This window comes from Anomaloglossus baeobatrachus, chromosome 2 (assembly GCF_048569485.1).
Source record: "Anomaloglossus baeobatrachus isolate aAnoBae1 chromosome 2, aAnoBae1.hap1, whole genome shotgun sequence".
Taxonomy (NCBI): domain Eukaryota; kingdom Metazoa; phylum Chordata; class Amphibia; order Anura; family Aromobatidae; genus Anomaloglossus; species Anomaloglossus baeobatrachus.
This window is the reverse complement of record NC_134354.1, coordinates 562583456-562608442: the sequence shown is the minus strand read 5'-3', so window position 1 is coordinate 562608442 and position 24987 is coordinate 562583456. Positions and strand designations below refer to the sequence as shown.

The window sequence follows — 24987 nt, the reverse complement described above, 5'->3', positions numbered from 1 at the left end:
AAGGGCTATTTTTCTGTAAAATAAGATATTACAAAATTTCTTATCTTCACTTGTACTTAATGATTCAGTGATGTGAAACCTGAAATGTAAGCTCTTGCATTATTATTGGGCTGAGTGGGTTAATCGGCCATGACAAGGACAGGTTTTATTGTGAACAGTCAAAAAAGTGGGTGGGATGGTTGTTCACATATCTCCACTGGTGTGGTCCAGCAAGTGAAAGCAAGCCCTCTGAAATCGCTCATTGGTCTGTGTGTGGAGGTAGCAGTATCTCCAGCCCTAGCTCTTGTGCAATGAATGAACCCTGAATCTGAGCGGACAGATCCAGTAGTGATACAGACTGTATTGTAGCTTATACAACAAAAGCTGTTTGACTTTATTTTCCTTCACCTGGTTTATGAAGTACTTCCCCTCTTACTAATAAAGTACTTCCGCTAGTAGAATAAAAATAACAAATACTTATCTCCTACACTGGTACCATTCTACTGATGTTGCTCCAGGGACTATTCCATGTGAAGCCTGTAGCCAGCTAGCGGCTACTATTTGGCTGCTATCATTACTTCTGCTTGTCTGACATTTGTCTGAGGAATTGGCTGCAGGGCTCACATGGCAGAACAATGTCATATAAGTCCCAGGAGACCCGACGCCAGCATCGCTGGAACGTCACAAAAGTAAGAGATGAGTATTTGTTATTTTTATTTAGTAACATGCATTTTATTCTTATTTTATTTACTAAGGGAAAGTACTTAACCCCTTCACCCCCGGCTGATTTTCCGTTTTGGTTTTTATATTTTGCTCCCCTCATTCTGAGAGCCATAACTTTTTTATTTTTCAGTCAATCTTGCCATGTGAGGGCTTGTTTCTTGAGGAATGAGTTGTACTTTTAAATGAAACCATGAGTTTTACTATATAGTGTACTGGAAAACGGCAAAAAAATTCCAAGTGCAGAAAATTTACAAAAAAAAAGTGCGATTGCATGATTGTTTTTGAGATATTTTATTCATTGTGTTCACTATATGGTACAACTGATGTGATGGTTTGATGCCTCAGGTCGGTATGAGTTTATAGACCCCAAACATGTAAACGTTTACTTTTATCTAATGGGTTAAAAGAAACAGACGTTTGTCCAAAAGAAGTGAGGCTCTTTTTGCGCCATTTTTCGCGACCGATAGCATTCTCATTTTTCAGGATCTATGGCTCAATGGTGGCTTATTTTTTGTGTCTTGAGCTGATGTTACTAACGCTACCATTTTTGTGCAAATGCTATCTTTTGATCGCCCGATATTACACTTTGTGCAAAATTTGCGGCAACCAAAAAACATAATTTTGGCGTTTGGAATTTTTTTGCTGCTACGTCATTTACCAATCAGGTTAATTGATTTTATATTTTGATAGATCAGGCATTTCTGAACGTGGCAATGCGAAATGTGTGTATATTTTTTATTTTAACCCTTTAATTTTCAATGGGGTGAATGGGGGGTGATTTGAACGCTAAGGTTTTTTTATTTTTTTTAAACTTTTTTTACTTTTTTAATTTTACTAGTTCCCCTAGGGAACTATAAGGATCAGCAGTCTGATCTCTCTTCCATTTCTGTTGATCACAGCTACACAGCTGTGAACAACAGAAATGATCATCTCCTGTGTCACACAGCACTCGGGCGGGTGGAACAGGAAGTTAGCCATGATAGCACAGGGTCATGTGATGACTCCTGTAGCTACAATGGCAACAATCGGTTCCACGTGATCATGTCACGTGACTTCCGATAGCGGCAGGTGAATAAAGTTTTACCGTTATCGCCATAAAAATGGAGCGGTCACATTTTGACAGCACCATTTAATGGGTTAACAGGTACGGATGGAACACGATTCCACTCGTGCTGCAGCACCTGGTGGAGATTAACACTATGACCGCTAGGACGTAATATTACTGCCCACGGTCATTAAGGGGTTAAGACAGTAGTTAGAAATGGTTGTCTAGGTAGTTTACAACCCCGTTCACACAGTCTTCAAAAAAACACAGACAAGTGAACTACTATACACTGTAATGCAGGGGTGGGGAACCTTTTTACTGCCGGGAACCATTTATAAATTTCTACCAACCTTCGTGAGCTGCACAAATTATCAATGTGAAAATTATCTGGCTATATTTGAGCAATTAATTAACTCACCCCTACTGTGGTGGCCGGAGCTGCTTCTCTTTGGTGCGGCGGTTAATCACGAAACATTGCTTTTCACAACTACTTTTCCTGGTTTGTCTCAGCCTGGAGCGCGATCAACTGTTTGTGATAATAAGTTTGGTAAATGCTTGGACTGCTGTATTTACATCACATAGGAGATGTTGGGACTGCTGTATATATATCACAGAGGACATTGGGGGCAATGCATCACATGAGGGGCTGGGGACATGTATATGCCCCTGCCCCTCCTGTGATGTATATGCCCCAGCCCCTCCTGTGATGTATATGCCCCAGCCCCTCCTGTGATATATATGCCCTCAGCCCCTCCTGTGATATATATGCCACTGGTCCCTCCTGTGATAGATATGCCCCCACTTCTCCACTGTGATGTATATGCCTCAGTGTCTCCAATATGATGTATATGCCCCAGCCCTCTTGTAATGTATTTGCCTCAGCCCCTCCTGTGATGTATATACCCCAACCCCACTTGTTATATATATGCCTCCAGCCCCTCCTGTGATCTTTATGCCACAGCCCCTCCTGTGATGTATATGCCCCCAGCCCCTCCTGTGATATATAAGCCCCCAGTCCCTCCAGTGATGTATATTTCCCCAGTCCCTCCTGTGATGTATATGCCCCAGCATCTCCTATGATTTATATGCCCCAACCCCTCCAGTGATGTGTATCCCTCCAGCTCCTCCTGTGATATTTATGCCCCAGCCCCTCCAGTGATGTATATTTCCCCAGTCCCTCCTGTGATGTATATGCTGCAGTCCCTCATGTGATGTACAGTACAGACCAAACATTTGGACACACCTTCTCATTCAAAGAGGTTTCTTTATTTTCATGACTCTGAAAATTGTAGATTTACATTGAAGGCATCAAAACTATGAATTAACACATGTGGAATGAAATACTTAACAAAAAATTGTGAAACAACTTAAAATATGTCTTATATTCTAGGTTCTTCAAAGTAGCCACCTTTTGCTTTGATTACTGCTTTGCACACTCTTGGCATTCTCTTGATGAGCTTCAAGAGGTAGTCACCAGAAATGGTTTTCCAACAGTCTTGAAGGAGTTCCCAGAGATGCTTAGCACTTTGTTGGCCCTTTTGCCTTCCCTCTGCGGTCCAGCTCACCCCAAACCATCTCGATTGGGTTCAGGTCTGGTGACTGTGGAGGCCAGGTCATCTGGCGTAGCACCCCATCACTCTCCTGTTTAGTCAAATATCCTTTACACAGCCTGGAGGTGTGGTTGGGGTCATTGTCCTGTTTAAAAATAAATGATGGTCCAACTAAACGCAAACCGGATGGAATACCATGCCGCTGCAAGATGCTGTGGTAGCCATGCTGTTTCAGTATGCCTTCAATTTTGAAAAAATCCCCAACAGTGTCACCAGCAAAGCACCCCAAAACCATCACACCTCCTCATCCATGCTTCACGGTGGGAACCAGGCATGTAGAGTCCATCCGTTCACCTTTTCTGTGTCACACAAAGACACGGTGGTTGGATCTAAAGATCTCAAATTTAGACTCATCAGACCAAAGCACAGATTTCCACTGGTCTAATGTCCATTCCTTGTGTTTTTTCACCCAAACACGTCTCTTCTGCTTGTTGCCTAAGGACAGCAGTGGTTTCCTAGCAGCTATTTTACCATGAAGGCCTGCTGCACAGTCTCCTCTTAACAGTTGTTCTACAGATGTGTCTGCTGCTAGAACTCTGTGTGGCATTGACCTGGTTTCTAATCTAAGCTGCTGTTAACCTGCGATTTTTGAGGCTGGTGACTCGGATAAACTTATTCTCCACAGCAGAGGGGACTCTTGGTCTTCCTTTCCTGGGGCGGTCCTCATGTTAGCCAGTTTCTTTGTAGCATTTGATGTTTTTTGCCACTGCACTTGGGGACACTTTCAAAGTTTTCCCAATTTTTCGGACTGACTGACCATCATTTCTTAAAGTAATGATGGCCACTTGTATTTTTTTACTTAGCTGCTTTTTTCTTGCCATAATACAAATTCCAACAGTCCATTCAGTAGGACTATCAGCTATGTATCCACCAGACTTCTGCACAACACAACTGATGGTCCCAACCCCATTTATAAGGCAAGAAATCCAACTTATTAAACCTGACAGGGCACACTTGTGAAGTGAAAACCATTTCCGGTGACTACCTCTTGAACCTCATCAAGAGAATGCCAAGAGTGTGCAAAGCAGTAATCAAAGCAAAAGGTGGCTACTTTGAAGAACCTAGAATATAAGACATATTTTCAGTGGTTTCAACTTTTTTGTTAAGTATTTCATTCCACATGTGTTAATTCATAGTTTTGTTGTCTTCAATGTAAATTTACAGTTTTCAGAGTCATGAAAATAAAGAAGCCTCTTTGAATAAGAAGGTGTGTCCAAACTTTTCGTCTGTACTGTATATGCCCCCAGCGTCTCAATGATGTATATATATTACAAGAGACGCTCGGGGCATACATATCACAAAAGACGCTGGGGCATACACATGACAAAAGACGATGGGGCATACACATCACTGGAGGGGCTGGGGGCATATACATCACAGGGGGGACTGGGGCATACACATTGTGACGACATGGACTCTCATGGGTTAAAGTTTTTTAACATTCAGCCAGACTATTGTTCTTATGTGTGCTAAGTCATGTTTGCTTAGCTATTGCTCTCCAGACTTTTCCAGTAATCATTGTATTGTAGTTGTGTATTGCTAATGTGATTACCTTAGTAGCCATTGTCTAGTCGGTGACTTGCCGACTCCATGTAGATATACTGAGTCTTTCTATGCACATCATTTAAATGAACATTATCCATGCAGCTTGAAATTCATCCAATGGGAGAAGCAATCTTGTCCAACCAATCGATGAGGACGCAGTATCCTAAGGGAAGGTTATGGCTATAAAAGGGACTTCTTTAAGCCACCAGGGTTGATGAAGGTTGATGGATGCTGATGGATCCAGTCTAAGCTCTTTGGAGCTGACTAGAGGATCAGGATATCTTATGGCTTCAATCTAGGGGCTCCGGTTCCGGTTGGAGACCATATCCACAGCCTAGGGATTTCGACTCCGGCTGCCAGGATTGTAACATCATACCAGGACTACCTAAGGAGGACACTCAGGTTGGGACAGTTCAGTCACCTGTTACAGACTTTGCAGACCTCACACAGCTTCCTAAATCTGGCGTTATTCTAGTCACGGTGGGTGCCCGCAAAAAGTGGGGTGCTGCTGGACTGGAGTGAGTAGCCCCTGGAACCTGTGAGGCATGGACATTCTAAATCCCTGGTGAGCCAGCGGAAGGGTGAGACTCTGTTGCCTGTTACATTTGTGTGTTTTGCTGGTTATGTGTTATGTGCCGTTAATTGTTTGGGGATCCAATAAAGTCTAATTATTGTGGTTCCCTCACCCTGTGTTGTCTGAGTAGTGTTACGCCCACGGTTAAGGAGGCCGGCGTTCAGTTGGGATGAGCCCTGAGCCACGCTGTCTTTCTAAAGGCGGCGGGTTTTAGTGGACGAGAGCACCCACTGAGCCCCGTGTCTCCACACACATCACTGGAGGGGCTGAGGGCATACACATCACAGGAGAGACTGGGGAATATACATCACAAGAGACGCTGGAGCACAGACATCACTGTGAAATATATATATACAGCTGAAGGGCACAGACAGCACTTGGAGGGTACTGACAGCACTGTTGGGGCACAAATATCACTGGGGAGCAGGCATTACTAGGGGGACACGGACAGTACTGGGGGCACAGATAGCACAGGAGAAGCACAGACATCACTAGGGGGCACAGACATCACTGGGGGTTACGGACATCACTGGGGAGCACTGACAGCACTGGGGGGGCAAAGACAGCACTGGGGGGCACGGACAGCACTGGGGGCCTTGGATATCACAAGGTGAGCACGAACAGCAATGGGGAAAATGGATAACACTTGCAGAACACAGACATCACTAGGGGAGCACAGATATCACTAGAGGGGAACTGAGGGACATGGATAGCATTTCCTGAGCATAAACACCACTAGGGGGCACGGAGATCACTGGGGGCACAGCACTGGGAGTGGTACACAGCACTGAGTGGTAGTACACAGCACTGGAGGGGACACAGCACTGGAGGGGGCGCACAGCACTGGGGAGGGGGCATACAGCGCTGGAAGAGGGGGCACACATTACTAAGGGTGGCACACAGCACGGGGCACACACAGCACTGGGGGAGGGGGCACACAGCACTATGGATGGCACACAGCACAGGGGGACACACACACAGCACTGGGGGAGGGGGCACACAGCAGTGTGGGGGGCACACAGCACAGGTGGCACACAGCACTGTGGGGGGCATACAGCACAAAGGGCACATAGCACTTTGGGGGGCATACAGCACAGGAGGCACACAGCACAGGAAGGCGGGTACACAGCAGTGGAAGCTGTGCAACTGCTGCTGTTAGTCTTCTGTGGGTCGGGAGCTCAGAGCACTAACCTTGCCCACAAAGTAAGTCCTGAGCACACTGACTCTGGCCAGCGTGAGGTCCCAGTGGTACGCTCACGCAGCGTTCAGTAGTAAACGCTTTGGCTGGAGTCATACATCGCATCACCCGGCAGGGCCACACACTCTCAAGTCAAGAGCATCTCAGCTGCTTAGAAATACATGCAGTCGACCTGCTCATGTCAGGAGAGGGTGCAGCTGTACCTGGTGATTTGATGTGAGACTCGCACTAGTCACTCTCCAGTGTTACATTGGAATGCGCATCCTCGTAGCCCACATGGGGATTTAAAGTGCCGTCGGCCAGCAAGACGCGGTGGCCGGCCCGAGCACTGCAGCCCCAGGAATCTGCCAGAGGGGGGCACAGAAAACTTAATCGCGGGCCACATACGGCGCAAGGGCTGGAGATTCCCCACCCCTGCTGTAAAGGATACATGTTATATCCATCTGAATGAAATCTAGGAGTACATTTTTTTTTATCATATTCTGAAAGCTATACTTTTTTTTATTTTTCCATGAAAGTGACAGTATGAGGGCCTGTTTTTTGGAGGGAAGGGTAGTAATTTTTGGATCTACCATTTTGGCTATATTTTCTTACCAAGTTTCAGTTTTCCTCTCCCACATTTTTTCAGTGCGTTGGATCTATTTTTGGACAGTTCTTACAATCCTTGTCGCAGCCATTTTTTCTCATATAAAGAAAAAAGAAATGTAATCTCTTCCCCTATCTATTAAGCCGGAAAGCACACAGATAACATCCATGTACGATCGTATTTTTTTCTACGGGACCTTTGACTTACATTGATCCACAGCATGAATCAAAGTAGGACGTGTAATTTGTTCTTGTTTTGCTGGCATTCAGTCTTCAAAACCTTAAAGAACCCGTGAAAAAGCACATTGATTGTAATGAATCTATAAAAATAATGGATTGCACAAGTACCCAAATTTGATGTGTGAAAGAGCAGGGAGAAGGCTTCAACTTGTCTTTTGCATTTTAAATTTTGCAAGTGTTACCTCTGCAAGTCAGTATGATTAAGGAAATATTTTTATCGTCTTCTACTTTTATTAAATAAAAACGCTTATTGTTTTTTTATGTCTCCATATTATGAAAATTTTAATTTTTTTCCCCATCTAAAAAGCCATCTGAAGGGGTTTTTATGGAAGATTTTGTAGTTTAGAGTGACACTGTTTTTGGTTACATATTTTTTTATCATTTTATTAAATCTTTTTGTAATGCAGCATAAATAAACAGCAATTCTTGGACTGTAATATTTTTGTCACCTAATTGATTTTGTGGTATAAATGACATGTTAACTACTCTACAGGTCAACTTACAACCACCATTCTTTTTATCCCTTTTTATTCCAGTTTTTGACCGAATGAACAAAAGCCGCAAATCTTGCTTTTTTTTTAACCGCAATTTACAGCATGGAAAAACATAGAGATCATTTTAAAATATTTACTTTTATATAGTTTTCTTTTGTTTGTTTATTTTTTCTTCTGTATAATAAAACATCTTTTATTGTTATTGTAGCAGCTATTATGTTTTTTCCCCTTGAATTTTCTTTTTTACACTTGAAAAATGTATTTGTCCTGCTCACTTCTTTCATACACAGAATTCCCTACATGGCAGACCTTAAGGTACTTGGTAGGCCATTGCAACACATCGTCAGCCTATCCTTCCCTCTGTCTGACTGTTTAGATGCTATGGTTCCTATTTACTGCAGCTAATGTGCTAATGCAAATATCACACAAATTATTTGTAAAGCATTGGTGTTTTATCACGGGGTATATGTAGACAGGACAGGGGCCCCTATACTGGCCCTCTGACTTGCGACCCTGCGCTGTCACTTATTTCTGAGGTAGGTTTGTTGGTAACCAGGTCCGAGTCCCCAGGGTGACCCTAACTCCTGTCCGGACCCTGATCTTATTCCCCCTCTCCCCCATCCTCAAGGTGGGCCGGGAAACACAAAGTCAAAACCCCACAAAATGACATGTACAAGGTAGAATTGAAACTCGTACACACAGTGCTCAGAACACACAGGTGAGACAATATGTATACTGGGGAGCAATGCAAAAGAGAAGGAAGTAATACACAACAGGGAGACACTCACAACACTCAGAAGTTGAGCATGGATCACCATGAACAGGAGAAACACCAAGACTGAGATTGTTGAAGCTATCATTGGCACAAACAGGGAGGAAGCCGTGCTTCAAATAGGGAGGTGACAGCTGCACTTGGCAATCAGCAACCTGAGCATTTAGGTCCTGCTCACCAGTCTGCAGGGATTAACTCCTGCAGAGCTGAAGATCAGTGAACCTGAACCACTTAACGCCTGGCTCTGGCTGAACACTCCAGAAGCCTCAGGTTGCTTGTCAGACTCTGTAGTGTGCACAAAGTCTGACACCACCGTGCCAACAAGTGTGTGCAGAGCTGAACATCGCATGACATGTTTTCTGCTTCAAAACTTTGCAGATAGATAAACGGCATCTAAAAAAGGTTGTGTACAAATATTTTTATTATCACTTCTTCTCTAGAAGAAAGAAAATGATCACTTTAGTGCCATTGGTTGGTAGCTACCCTGTATGTGGTGTGTGTTGCTAAAAATTCTGTGATTTTGCAGCAGATCCGCAAGTTTCACTATTTTCAATATGTAACATGCAATTTCTTTAAGGCTGCGTTCACATGTCCTGTATTCTTTTGTTACCACAAATAATAATTTGCAAAAAAAGTTGTGTTTGTACAACTTTTTTGTCCATTGGTATACAACGGATGTCAGCACAATCAGTTTTTAACATGTGGAGTCTATAGACAACGGATCCGTTAACAGATTATTATTTATCCCCATTTGTAACAGATCCGTTAAGAAAACAATGGATCCATTACAAATGCAAGTACAATGGATGTGTCATGACTATAGCTAGATGCTGACGGGGTTAAGTCTGGTGGGATGAGTCTGCTTGGTTGTACCTCGTTCCAGGGCTCAAACCGCTTTATCATGGTGTGGATTCCTCTGCAACGCCGCCAGTAATAGTTCCTGCTCTGCAGCATTTGCAACTGGTTCTTGTGAGTTAGCCCTGATCCATCCCATTACCCAGCTTTCTTTTCCCTGACCTCCGTTCCCTTGTACTATTTGACCGCCCTGTCTACCTAACCCCGGTCTCGTTCTGTGTCTCGGTCTCCTCTCCCTCCTTGTACTTACTTGCTCTCCCGGCCTCTGACCTAGGTAACATTTCCTGACCTCGGCTCTGCTTTCCCTGTTTGGCTTTTGTAGTGACTTCTCGGCTCCTGCCCCTTTTGCTTCCACCTGTTTACAGCTTCCTCACTCCCCCCTGTATTGACGTAACATCCCGGTTTAGGCTTGCTGACTACTCTTTGTGGTGCTTGCGCCCTCTTGTGGGCCTTTGTTTAACTGCACTTTGGAGTTCCATCTCCAGTCAGCCTCTGCGCCCCATGGTGGAAGCCTGGTGGAAGCCTGACAGGATGGCTAAATAGCCATCCATTAACGGATACATTGTCCGTAGACTAAAAAAAAGAATCTGGCAAAAATCAATTTCCCAACTGATCCGTTCTAACAAATGACTACTGGACTTGTGAGCATAGCCTAAAGGCCGCTTTACACGCTACGACATTGCTCAAGCGATCTCGTTGGGGTCACGGAATTTATGACGCACATCCGGCCGCTTTAGAGATGTCGTTGTGTGACACCTATGAGCGATTTTGCATCGTCGCAAAAACGTGCAAAATCGCTAATCGGTAACATGCCCCCCTATTCCCAATTATCGCTGCTGCGTGTACGATGTAGTTCGTCGTTCCTGCTCCAGCACACATCGCTATGTGTGACACCGCAGGAATTAGGAACTTCACCTTACCTGCGGCCGCAGGCAATGCGGAAGGAAGGAGGTGGGCGGGATTTTACGTCCCGCTCATCTCCGCCCCTTCGCTTCTATTGGGCGGCCGCTTAGTGACGTCGCTGTGACGCCGAACGAACCGCCCCCTTAGAAAGGAGGCGGTTCGCCGGTCACAGCGACGTTGCTAGGCAGGTAAGTAGTGTGACGGGTCTGAGCGATGTTGTGCGCCATGGGCAACGATTTGCCCATGTCGCACAACCGATGGGGGCGGGTACGCACGCTAGCGATATCAGTAATGATATTGCAGCGTGTAAAGCGGCCTTAAGGGTATTTGCGCACGTCTGCGTTCTGCTGTGCCAAATCTACCGCAGCGTTCATGCGTTTCAGAACGCAGCCAAAAAGCTGCAGTCTGAATGCATTGTTGAATTCAGAATTCATGCAGAATTCATGCGTTCTGGATGCTTGCTCTGCCATAGACAGAGTGGGAAAAGCATCCGGAACGCACAAAAGAAGTGACATGTTGCTTTTTAGAATGCGACGTTTTGGATCAAAATTTCAGCATCCGAAACGCTGCGCTCTCAAATGCAACATGTGGATGGATTATGCACAATCTTCATAGATTGTGCTAGGGACGCAGGATGCTTGCAGTTACGCTGCAGTTCTAAATGCAGCGTAAAAGCATGCAACAGGCAGACGTGCGCACACAGACTAAGCCAGATTTCTTTAATCCGTGGCAATGCCAGAAATTTTCCTGTTGTAGGTTGGCAGGGATTGCTAAAACCCCTAACACATGTGTGATGCACATTTATTTTTCGATTTGACACAAATTTTAGTATCATTTATCATTGAGAAAAACTCTGCCAAATCCAACACGTGTGACTTAAGGGGGCTTTACACGCAGCTACATCGCTAGCGATGTCGCTCATGAAAGCACCCACCCCCGTCGTTTGTGCGTCACGGGCAAATCGCCACCCGTGGTGCACAATATCGCTAGTCCCCGTCACACGTACTTACCTGCCTAACGACGCCGTTGTGGCCGGCTAACTGCCTCTTTTCTAAGGGGGCGGTTCGTGCCGGAGGACGCAGGTACGGTGTTGTTCGTCGTTCCTGGGGTGTCACACGTAACGATGTGTGCTGACTCAGGAACGACGAACAACCTGCATCCAGCACCATCAACGATATTTGGGATTTGAACGACGTGTCAACGATCAGGTGAGTATTTGTGATCGTTAGCGGTCGTTCGTATGTGTCACATGCAACGACGTCGTTAACGAGGCCGGATGGCCGTCACGAATTCCGTGAACCAACGACATCTCGTTAGCGATGTCGTCGCGTATAACAGGGCCTTAAGGCCTAAAGGTCTCCAGTCATAAAGTGAATTACCCAATTATTATTTTGCACAAACTTCTTAATAACTCTGTCTGCTATGTGACTGGAGTGCTGCATTGTGTGTAAGCTAATAATTCAAGGCTAATAATGTAAGTATTCGGCTCACATTTTTCTACAGTTGACACAGAAGATGGCTAATGTTAAGTCCCATAATCCACACAAACACATTTGGAGAATGCTGAGCAGCTTGTCCTGCTTCCTGTTGATAACAAGCATTGGCAGATGGTTCTATCAGTGTTTTGATAATCAAAGTATATCCTTCGGGGGTTTCATCATAAAATGTAACAGTCATTCTGATGATTGTGGGATATTTCTTGATTATTATGTGATAGCTTCATTCCAAATACTTTATATTTAGAAATATTTTTTTATTGCCAGCAAAGCACTAAATTGAATCATTTTAATTAGGTTATTGTATGTGTTTCAATCACACTGATTGTGAATGCTAAAGCATAATACATGCACCGTCAAGCCGCTTGTGACCTCAATCAATCTTCCCACTCATTCTTGTGATTCAGAGGTAAAATCCTACTAAATGATGTCAGGGTAACCATGGCTTTGAAAGTTCAGTATGCAATTAGTGAAAGATTGATAACAGATTTAAATACCCCTGACCTTTCTGTCATAGAGAGCCTGTTTAGAACTGAGTCTTCCTAGTCAATCTAGTGTTAATAGCCGCAGCTTATTGCCATACAAACAACCCAAACTATCAATGTCATCTGTACAGACGGTTGATTTTCTCGGTCATTTACAGGGGTCATTCTAATGGTGATCCATAAATCTTGCAGAAGAGAAAATCATATTGCATTTATGCTCAAAGGCCTGTTAACATAAACATAGTAACAGGGGAATATCAATACTTTGGTAAACCCACTGTAAATGCAGTAATTCACGAGCAGTGCCAGATATAATGGTCAAATAAATAGCAGATTCAGTGTTCAATCATTCAGTGCTGCTGTCAGATTCATGGCGGATACACATGTCAGATAAATAGTGGTTACACAGGTCTGATGAATACTGGATTCACAAGTTGGGAAAATAGATTATATAGAGTTTAGCTATATAGCAAATTGATAAGGTAGGCTGCATCCAAAGCTAAATTATAACAACTGTAATAGCAGATAAAGCATTCATATAAAAAAAGTATATAGAGGTCAGATGAATAGCGGGATAAGAGGGTCAGGTAAATGGCTCATACCGCAGTCAGATAAATAACAAACAAATTCAGCAGTCAGATAAATAGAAAATAAAGCCGTTAAATACATAAAGATATAATAGCAGATATAGCAGTAATATAATGATCCGATAAAACCGTATACAGCAGTCAGATAAATATGAGCTATAGCAGTCAGTTGCAGGCAGCATTACAAAAATAACATATACAATATTAAGATAAAAAAAATAGATTGTTCTCAGGAGCAAAGAGATCAGATGGGACGAATAAACAGGCTGTGTCAGGCCCCCTTCACACGTTCATGTAAATCACGCACGTGTTTCACGGATGTGTCAAAGGTGTGTTTTCCCCTCTGTGAGCTGTGTTTATGGCACTACGTGTGTTCTTCGTGTGTTATCCGTGATAACACACGGAGAACGAGAACTTTCAAGTCACCTGTCCCTGGCGTCGCTGTCCGTGGTGCTGATCTTTGGTCTCCAGCCCTGCCGACTCCCCGCTGCTGCTGCTTCCGGCCGCAGTGAAGTGAATATTAAATGAGCATAATGAGCGGCGGTCGGAAGCAAGTGACAGCAGCGGCAGAGACAGGAGGGCTGGAGAAGGTGAGTAAAGATTTGTTATTTTTTTTCTCTGACACGTGAGTTTTCTCCGGCGTGTGGCATACGGGACCGAATCCACAATACATCCGTGTGGTCCGTATGCGGGCCGTGTGACACCCGTGCTGCCAGAGAAAAACAGACATGTCTCCGTATGGAGCACACGGGCTCACGTGTGCTCCACACGGAGGCACGGGCCAATGGCTGAACACGTGTGATAACATAAACCCATTGATTTTAATGGGTTTACGTGTGCCCGTGTCTCCGGTACATGCGGGCACGGACCTAACACGTACCGGAGACACGTGCGTGTGAAGGGGGCCTCAAACACAGAAGAGACCATACAAGTAAATCCAAGAACAAGAAGCTAGCAGATGAGCAACTAGGGACAAATGTTTGGGCAAGGAGTGTTGGAAGTAGGTGCCTAATACAGAATCTTCGGTGCTAGAGAGGAGAAGGGGGGTTAATGCCTCGTTGCCGCCGAATTAAGAAATTGTTGATTATTAATACAATTCTTTTATTTCATAGGTCTACACATTTCAGGCATCCAGTCCACTTCTTCAGGACAAAAATAAAAACTATATTTTCAGATTACATCCCAAAAACCTGCTAACAAATTCCCTTTAAGATGAATAGAGTCAGCAGTGAAATAAATAACTTATACAGCTGTGAAATATATTGCAGATACAGCATTGAGATAAGTAGCAGATACAGCAGCCAGCTAAATAGCAAAAGTAACAGTGAAATTAATGACTTATACAGCAGCCTCAAATAAATAGCAGATACATCGAAAGGGAATCTGTCAACAGGTTTTTGCTATTTATTCTGAGATTAGCATATCATAGGGCACAAGAGCCTAATTACAAAGGATTTGTCAATTATTAGGCCATGTTCTTTAATGTCAATTCAATCAGTATTTTATCAGCAGAATATTAACACTACAGGACTACATCTCACTTGTGGACAAGTCTAGCTAATCTGTGTTAACCCCCTCCCCCACCCCTTATTGGCAGCTTTCTAAAGGCCACGTCACACTAATCAACATCGCTAGCAACATCGCTGCTAAGGAACAACTTTTGTGACGTTGCTAGCGATGTTGCTGTGTGTGACATCCAGCAACAACCTGGCCCCTGCTGTGAGGTCGCTGGTTGTTGCTGAATGTCCTGGGCCATTTTTTAGTTGTTGCTCTCCCGCTGTGAAGCACACATCGTTGTGTGTGACAGCAACAGAGCAACAACTAAATGTGCAGGCAGCAGGAGCCGGCTTCTGCGGACGCTGGTAACCACAGTAAACATCGGGTAACCAAGAAGCCCTTACCTTGGTTACCCGATGTTTACCTTCGTTACCAGCGTCCGCCGCTCTCCCACTGCCAGTGCCAGCTCCTGTTCTCTGCACACGTAGCTGGAGTACACATGGGGTAATTAACCTGATGTGTACTGTGGCTAGGAGTGCAGAGAACAGGAGCCAGCGCTGACAGCTGAGAGCGGCGGACGCTGGTAATGAAGGTAAATATCGGGTAACCAAGGTAAGGGCTTCTTGGTTACCCTATGTTTACTGTGGTTACAAGCGTCCGCAGAAGCCGGCTCCTGCTGCCTGCACACGTAGCAGAGTACACATCGGGTAATTAACCCGATGTGTACTGTGGCTAGGTGTGCAGGGAGCCAGCGCTAAGCGGTGTGCGCTGGTAACCAAGGTAAATATCGGGTTGGTTACCCGATATTTACCTTAGTTACCAAGCGCAGCATCGCTTCCACGCGGCGCTGGGGGCTGGTCACTGGTTGCTGGTGAGATCTGCCTGTGTGACACGCTCACCAGCAACCCGTGTAGCGACGCTCCAGTGATCCCTGCCAGGTCAGGTTGCTGGTGGGATCGCTGGAGCGTCGCTTAGTGTGACATCTCACCAGCGACCTCCTAGCAACTTACGAGCGATCCCTATCAGGTTGTATCGTTGTTGGGATCGCTGGTAAGTTGTTTAGTGTGACTGAGCCTTAACAAAACACAGGCTACACAGGAAGCTGCCAGTCAGACGTGTGGGCAAGGTTATACATAGCTCAGAAGACTTGGCTCTGTTAAGGTGGTGTCACACACAGCGACGACGACAACGACGTCGCTGCTACGTCACCATTTTATGTGACATTGCAGCGACGTCCCGTCGCTGTGTGTGACATCTAGCAATGAGCTGGCCCCTGCTGTGAGGTCGTTGCTCGTTGCTGAATGTCCTGCTTCATTTTTTCGTCATCGCTCTCCCGCTGTGAAGCACACATCACTGTGTGTGACAGCGAGAGAGCGACGAAATGAAGCGAGCAGGGAGCAGGAGCCGGCGTCTGGCAGCTGCGGAAAGCTGTAACCACTGTAAACATCGGGTAACCAAGGGAAGACCTTTCCCTGGTTACCCGATATTTACCTTCGTTACCAGCCTCCGCCGCTCTTGCTGCTAGTGCCGGCTCCTGCTCTGTGCACATGTAGCTGCAGTACGCATCGGGTAATTAACCCTATGTGTACTGTAGCTAGGAGAGCAAGGAGCCAGTGCTAAGCAGTGTGCGCGGCTCCCTGCTCTCTGCACTGTGACATGTAGCTGCAGTACACATCGGGTTAATTAACCCGATGTGTACTGTAGCTAGGAGAGCAAGGAGCCAGCGCTAAGCAGTGTGGGCGGCTCCCTGCTCTTTGCACATGTAGCGACGTTATGATCGCTGCGGCGTCGCTGTGTTTGACAGCTAAGCAGCGATCATAACAGCGACTTACAAGGTCGCTGTTATGTCACAGAAAATGGTGACGTAACTATGTGTGAACCCAGCTTTAAACCTTCTTCAGACAAACAAGCATCAAAATGGCACCAAGTAGTCCAGTAAGTGATACATTGCTGGATTCAGGCTTTCTTGTTTTATATTATGCTGGTGCAGATTATATAGCAATAACCTACTGACAGATTCCCTTTAAGATAAATAGTAGATACAGTGGTCAGAGAATTAACAGATAAGGTAGTCAGGCATATAGCTGATACAGCAGTCAGACAACTAGCTGTAAAATGGTCAATTGTTAAATCCTGGCGAGGAAAGTTTCCAATCTTCTACTGTCCACTTTTCATACTACTTTGCAAACTTGAGATGACGCTTCTTATTATAATCCTGAAGTTGAGGCTTCTTCACCATTTTCAGGCCACCATTCCAGACTTGTGTAATGTGAATCACACGGTGTCATGATTGACTCCTGGCTCAGCTGGAACTGAGCCTTTTTTTAGTTTCACTTCTGATGCAGGTCATGTTAGGGGTTAATCCTTCCTGCCTCGTTCTGGAGGTCAGGCTGCTTTATTAGGGCACTGTTTCTCTTGGACTTCGCCAGTGATATTGGCTCTGCTGTGTTCTGCTCTTGAGTGACCTGTTGTCTGCCCTGCCCCCTCCTGACCTCCGTGTTCACCTGACCTGTTAACCTCCTCTGTTGTCTGTTTCCATCAGTGTCTCTCCCGCTGTCTCCCTGTTCGTTCCTTATACCTTAATTCTGTCTTGTCTTCCCACTCCCCCTCGCTTCTAGGCTCTGATTTCCCGGCTACTGACTATTGGCTTCCCTCTGACTATGTTTAGACTTTGCCCTTGTGTATTTACAAGACCTCATGTTGTGACACGGCTTTCTGACGATTCTACTGCCATCTGGTGGGCTTGACTAGTATTACCTCTGCTAGGGAATTCCCTACTCATACGTTTCCTCCATTTTTACGCCCTCTAGTGGTTTACAAGCTAACTACCTTCTCAGATAGTTTCAGGAATCCTCTCAGTCCCACATTACTGCGCTGTACTGCTATTGTACATCTTAGAGTACAGCGTGACACACGGTGCTTGCATATGTGAACTCACTATTACTAAGCATATGAGTCAACTTACTGCTGTGTTTGTCCCACCAGAACTCATAGACCTTCTGATGAGCTGACTTTTTGACTCTGATATTTTGTCTGAACATCCACCTCTTGGATTGGACAGACTTCATTTTGCATTCTTTCAACTGTGATGGCACTCATATAATGCAGTTTGGAAATTATCATCGCTGACAGACTTTTATCTATGAAATAGATGATGCTGTTTCTCCTTTCTTTAGAAATCTTCTTCATGACTGCATTTTCATTCGAACCAGTGACCTTTTGCTTGGAAATCTTCATAATAAAACACTGAGCTATTAGGGAATTTGAGAATAGGTTGTAATTTGTAGTGTACATGAAGAACTTTTTTTACACCAGCAGGTGCAAAACATTAACAATGCAGTGACAGGACAAAAGTCTGCATAACTAATCCTATTTTAAATAGTTGCAAGTCAAATTTATGTATGAGATAGCCAAGATGAAACTATAAATTGAAGATAGTCTCATGCGCAAAGATGTAGTGGATGATGAGATAAGGAGCCTGAAAGTCAAAAGTTCAAAACATTGTTACCATTTTGGCTGTCACTGTATACGAGGTTGAGACCATGATGGGGGACATTTATACCAGGATGGGAGATATATATATTAGGTTGGGGACCATATATACCAAGATGGGGGACATATATACCAGGACGGGCAAAGAATGGGGGACAATATATATATATATATATATTCCTCATCCTGGTATATATCAACATTTCTACAGTAAATATGAGTTAGTTTCTCATTTTCATGTTTTTGAGTGGATGGAAATTGATTTTATTTTGGGTTATTTGTACGTTCTTTTTTTCTTTTTTGCAGCTGCGCAAGTCCGTTTTCAGTATCAGAGCAAGAAATCTGCTGGAAAAGGAAACGGCAGTAAATAAAATCCTGAGGTAAAAGTTATTTAAAAGAAAGCTGCATAAAATACTGAAATATTTTCCTAGGTTATTTCTTTATTATCTAAGTGTTCCAAATCAAAAAAAGTTACTTCAGTCTTTTCCTTTATGGTGGTGCATTCTAAATTAGATTTATATAAAGCATCTTTAGATATTTTTGTATAGTATAATGAAATGATGGCTACTGTGATATAAAGTCCACTTGGTGACATTTAATGGAAGCCCTAAATTTGGGCTCAGAACCAGCCTCTTTGATGATAGTGAGAAAGTTAATCTTTAAATGTGGCTCCTGCTTGGCTCAGATGTGGCTGGCTGCCTCAGGGCAACAGTGAGCAGCTGTGATAGCCCCTTCTCAGGGGGAGATCCAGGAGCTCTGATAGCATTAAAGAGACTCACTGATAAGTGGATTTTGATCATTAAGAAGGTCCTGAAATTCTGGCTCTATTTCAATATATTTAATAATTTTAGATATCTAAGTATAGGGGGTGTTTGTAATAGTATGTGTTGCCCAAGCAGTTTTGCTAGTATTGTAATGTAGCTCTATGAGTCTTAGACAAAAACCAAATATCCATACATCCAGGATATCAGTATCAGGTATTTTTTTGTTCTAAAACTGATGTTTCAATGGATTCAGGTGTCATCCAGATTTTTCACCTGTTCTACAGCAAAACTGGTCAGTGAAATAAAAAAACTGCAATATGTAGCGTTTTTTTAACCTGTCAGCTGATACATGCTGCCATTACCGTGTCTATCAGGAGCTGGCAGTATGATCAGAGCCAGATAAGTTTCACTCTGAAATGCTGCAGCATTTCAGAGAAAAACATGCTTTTAATAGCCGCCCCTGTGCACAGTACAGGTGGGTCCCCTGTGACTGACAGGACTTTGCCTATGTGGACATATAGGAAAAGACCTGTCAGTTGCTGTCAGCGGGCGGGGAGAAGCCCCGAAGACCCACCTGTACGACTAGTGCACAGTACATCTTGGTCCAAGCCAGTAAATAAAAGTATTCTTTTCTCTGAACAATTTATTGAAACAAAAGCCAATGTCACTGGGTCCTTCTCCGATATCACACAATCAACAGAGCGAGAGATGTGTGAACAATTCAAAGAACATTTATTCCATGCAATCCAGAAGGTCCATAAAATAGTCCACCACACAGACAGAGGATAAAGTAGTCTAGTAATGGGATAAATGTTCCAGGGATCAGTCACAATCCTCCAGCAGTCCTTTTCCAGGGAAATTGGGGATTCTCAACAGCTGTCTGGGGTGCTGCCTGTAGCCCCAGCTTCTCCTCCAGAGGATGAATCTTCCTGCTTGTCTCTTGTCCTTCTCTAGACTGAATAATCCCCAGGGTAAACAGAGAGGTTGGTTGGATTCCATGCCCCCCTCCCCCAGACTTAGGAACAAAAGCCCGGCAGGGGGTGATTAACCTGCAAACAGGACAATGTCCATAAAAGGCAAGCAAATGGTAACTGAGCTGAGCTAGTTAACCTGCAGACAAGACAAGGAATACACAGCATGAATGCAGCAAGGCTCCTAAAATACGAACCTACACAAGATGATACAGAACCCACAATATCACACAGCCAACAACAGTGGTGGGTATGCACCCCCAAAAAAGTCAGTCTCTATACTTTATCATGTGGCATTGAGCATCAACATCTCATACTGTTGACAAGTCGAGTTATTGTCTGCTGAGGCATGACATTCCACTCTTCTTGAATGGCGGCCCTCAGGTCATTGAGGCTCTGGGGTACATAGTTACGGACCTCTAAATGGCAACTAAGCTGATGCCATAGGTTTTCTAAGGAATTCAGGTCTAGAAAAAGTGCAGGGCACTCTATTTGAGGTACCCCAGTCTCCAGCAGAGCAGCCATTCCTTTATGATGCAACATGGATGAGATGGAGCATTGTTGTCCATGAAGATGAAATTAGGCTTATGTTCATGCAGAGGCACAATGACTGGATTAATGATATTATTCAAGTAATAGGGGCTTGTCACTGTACCATTCACAAAGTTAGAATACAAAAGAAATCCATCAAGGCAAAAGCATGATCTCAATTAAAGAGAGAAAAGGAACCACGGAAAAAGCCTTTGAAGGCAAACCGTGGAAGTAAATGCAAACCACAAAGATCAATTAAAAAACAGGAGGACAAAGTGGATCATATGCAAAAATATCAAATGTATTTAATAGATAATACAGAGATTATAAGTACAAAAAATATCATGGAGAAGGAAAAAGGGGCATGAAAACTTGCCGGCACACACAATACAATCTGTTACAAAATGCTGTTAAAACATGGTAACATAGTAGGAGGCTGCATAGGCAAATAGGGTAAAATAAAGCAGTACAATGTCAATACAAAGTAAGTACAAGTGACATACCCAATACAGCCTAGTTGCCAAAAGATCACAACATAAAGTGCCAGCAGTGCAGAAAACAAAGGTCTGGGGACCCCCCTAAGAAGGGTAACGCGCGTTTCGCGTTTTTAGAGTAACACGCTTCATCAGACCGTGAGGGGTCTGATCTCTGTATTATCTATTAAATACATTTGATATTTTTGCATATGATCCACTTTGTCCTCTTGTTTTTTAATTTTATTTAACCATTCACAAAGTGTAGGACATTTCTGTTTTTAATAAACACACCAACCCACAATGTAACATCATCACCCTCAGTGCTCATCTGGTGACAACAGTGGCTGATGCATAGCGCTCTCCTTGACGTCTCCAACATGTTTGGAGCCATCATTTCTATTCAGTGTGAATCGACTTTGATTAGTGAACAGCACTGAAGCACACTGGTCCCTCATCCAACAAGACGATGACATCTGTGCCTGGTGGTGTGGTTAGGTATCCTTGCAGGTTTTCAAGCAGACAGACTATGCTGATGTAAACTGTTTTAAATGATCTGACGTGACACTTGGGTGCATCTCACTTCCCTCAAATTTTCCTGGAGTTTTGTAGCATTCATCATCCGGTTCCAAAGGGCATTGTTCACATTGAAGCAGTCATCATTGTGAGATGTGGCCAAAGTACGTCCAATTCTGTGCCTTTCTGTGACTCTTCCAGTCTCTCGCTAGCTCTGTTGCAACCTGCTGATGACTCTGTGACTCTGTGACACTCTAAGCTCAGTGGCCATCTCCACCTTAGCACATCCTTCTTGAAGCTTCGCAATAGTGAGGTATTGTTGATCAATTGTTGGGTGTCATCTTGGTCTCATCATGTCAAAATGTGAACAGCATAAGGAGGAGGACTGTTTAAATAACAAGTCTAATTAAACCCTGATGATTATTAGGCAACTCATGGAACAAACATGGGAGTTTTGCCAGTAAACTCCTTTTTAGAGAACAGCAAGTTATCCAATAAGTACTTCATCATTAGACATGTGCATTCAAACGTGTGGAGAAGGTCACATTAAATTCACCTGAAAAGGTTAGAGGACATTTTAGGATCATCCTGAAATTTCACCCGAAAGCCAAATACCCCTAACATTTTGTGAGTAGTGTATATATGTATATTCATATATATACCATTATACCAAAAAGTGTTAGTAGCAAGACTGTCTCAAACCCCACATTATCTTTCTGACAACATCTTAAGCGGGCTTTACACGCTACGATATCGTTAATGAATTATCGTCGGGGTCACAGTGTTTGTGACGCAGATCCGGCGTCATTAACAATATCGCAGTGTGTGACACTTATAAGCGACCGTAAACGATCACAAAAGCGGTCAAAATCTTTTGCCGCGGAGAGGTCGTTCTGAAACAAAAAAATCATTTTCTGCTTATTAGCGATATTGTTCGTCGTTCCTGCGGCAGCACACATTGCTATGTGTGACACCGCAGGAGCGACGAACATCTCCTTACCTGCCTCCACCAGCAATGCGGAAGGAGGTGGGCGGGATGTTACGTTCCACTCATCTCCGACCCTCCGCTTCTATTGGACGCCTGCCGTGTGACGTCACTGTGACGCCACATGAACCGCCCCCCTTAGAAAGGAGGGGGTTCGCCGGCCAGAGCGACGTCGCAGGGTAGGTAAGTGCGAGTGATGGGGTTAAGCGAGGTTGTGCGGCACGGGCAGCAATTTGCCCTGTCGCACAACCGACGGGGGCGGGCACGATCGCTTGCGATCTCGCTAGCGAGATCGCAGCATGTAAAGCCCGCTTTACTGAATGATTTTGGGGGTTTGCCCTCCGGAACCCCAACCAATCACAAGAACAGAGGTACTACAGCACTTTTTCAATGCTGTGCCCCCTTATTAACGTTACCCTGCACAACAGTGCAGGTGTCTGCAACCAGACTTGTTTACTTGAATTGGGCTATGCTGTAACAGGTGGCAGGAACACCACTTTACATAGGAAAAACTGTGAAAGGGATACAACACAAAAGCGGTGTGTCAGTCCATTCATTCTCAGGATCCGTGCTGGTCCATGGTTGTACTCCCATGGATTACTAAGTTAAAGAATATTCAAGTGATACCTCTTTACGTCTACTTCAGCAATGAATACAAAATGAACTTTTTAGGGTAATACAATTAGTTACTTGTGTCTCCACTGATAGCAAGTCAAAATGAAATGTGTAGTTCTTAAAAAAAAGCCTTAATTATTTGGAAACAGTCCTCCATCTATCTGGTTTCAAATGATAAAGGGGTTGTCTCATGAAAACAAGTTCTTTCCTGAAAACACTTCTAAAATCTTTTTTTGACCATACATTTTCATTCCATGTTATGGAGTATTTCTCTGCTATTTATATAAATGGCTGTCCATGTAATAAATACTATACATTGATGAGATGGCCAGAGTAGTAGCGTCATTAAATCATAGCAAATGGGTTTCAGAAAGGGGGCCCCCATTTTATGTACTAGGGTTTATGGAAAAGGGACTTACTCTTAATTTTAAATTGTTTTAACATACAGTAATAAGAAGTGTGGAAATAATTCATAGAGATGTAATACCAACTTTATGCTTTAAAAACCTTTGCTGTTTGTATTGCTGTGCAGCATAAAGTTAGAAATACAGTCTTGAAAAGGAAAAGAAAACTATCCTGCCTCCTTTTTTGGTGCTGGATATTTTTGTGACCCATATGGCATAAAATATATGTTTCCATTTGTAATATCTTCTAGCAGACTACTGAGTCTCTGTATCTTTTCATGTTTTACAGTCTAATTTATTTTCCTTTGCAAATCATTTCTTTCAGAGCATGCACAAGGCAGCGCATGCTGAGTGGCTCTTTTGAAGGGCAGCCTGCCAAGGAAAGATCAATCCTTAGTGTGCAACATCATATACGGCAAGAAAGAAGGTAACTTTAGGAAGAAAGTAGCACATTTCCTGTGTTTTTTTTTTCCTTCACTTTCTACCTAAAGAAAGTAGCACATTTTCTGATCCTTTTTCATACATTACCACATTACAGAACCTAATATAACTACTACATTACCTCCCATTAAATACACTGTCGCAAGACTTGTCATTATAAATGTCACTCTTTTCACATGCAACAGGACTATCAATTTAAAGATCAAAGAAAAGATTGTTTTCTTTGTTCGAGCAGATTATACATCATTTTACAAGGACGTAAGCTTCTAACCCCCAGCCTTTATAAGTGACTTTCTTTTGAAATGCCTCACTTAGCCATGAGCCCCATTCTTTATTTCTTTTTCAGACATTGTCCATGCCTGCAAGTCAAGGCTTGATCAAACTTGTTTCCCTTTAGTGTTATTCAATGCAATTTTGTTGATTGTTGCAGGTCACTAAGACATGGCTCAAACAGTCAAAGAATCAGCAGGGGGAAATCTTTGGAAACACTAACACAAGACGTGAGTTTCATCATTGCCCTTTTGTTGATAGGAAGCATTGTTGTATAGTCTAATAGCATCTGTTCGTTGTTTTATTTTCTATGAGTCACTGTGCATTTTATTTGTTGTTGACGAGTAACATAGGAGAAATGGATAGCCCTATAGGGATTATCCACGATTTACCCTTTTCAGGTGTCGGCCTCACATGCTCATGCACACATTGCTTAGATCATCATGAATCATTTCTTTCAGGGCTTAAGAGTTATTTGTTACGAATGGTACACATATGTGAGGGTGTAGGAGTTGTGATCAAAATATTTGCACTATGACATCACTGTGTGTACTATTATCATTATAATATGATGCCTATTATCCCTGTACCATGACATCACTGTGTGCATTATCACTGTAATATGAAGCTTATTATCCCTGTACCATGACATCACTGTGTGTATTATCATTGTAATTTGATGCTTAATATCCCTGTACCATGACATCACTGTGTGCATTATTATCATTATACTATGATGCTTATTATCCCTGTACCATGATGTCACTGTGTGTATTATCATTATAATATTATGCTTATTATCCCTGTACCATGATGTCACTGTGTGTATTATCATTATAATATGATGCCTATTATTCCTGTACCATGACGTCATTGTGTGCATTATCATTGTAATTTAATGCTTATTATCCCTGTACCATAACATCACTGTGTGCAT

At 43.5% G+C, this 24987-nt stretch overlaps 1 protein-coding gene across 4 annotated transcripts in view; it reads left to right on the top strand.

The window, feature by feature from the left end:
* Positions 1-24987, top strand: part of NALCN (sodium leak channel, non-selective) — a 1011261-nt gene that overhangs the window by 779326 nt on the left and 206948 nt on the right. For all 4 annotated transcript variants that reach the window (XM_075336708.1, XM_075336707.1, XM_075336706.1 and 1 more), the window contains 3 exons: positions 18387-18460; positions 23665-23766; positions 24211-24280. In XM_075336708.1, the coding sequence (XP_075192823.1) occupies positions 18387-18460; positions 23665-23766; positions 24211-24280 (246 nt within the window). The remainder of the gene's footprint in view (positions 1-18386; positions 18461-23664; positions 23767-24210; positions 24281-24987) is intronic.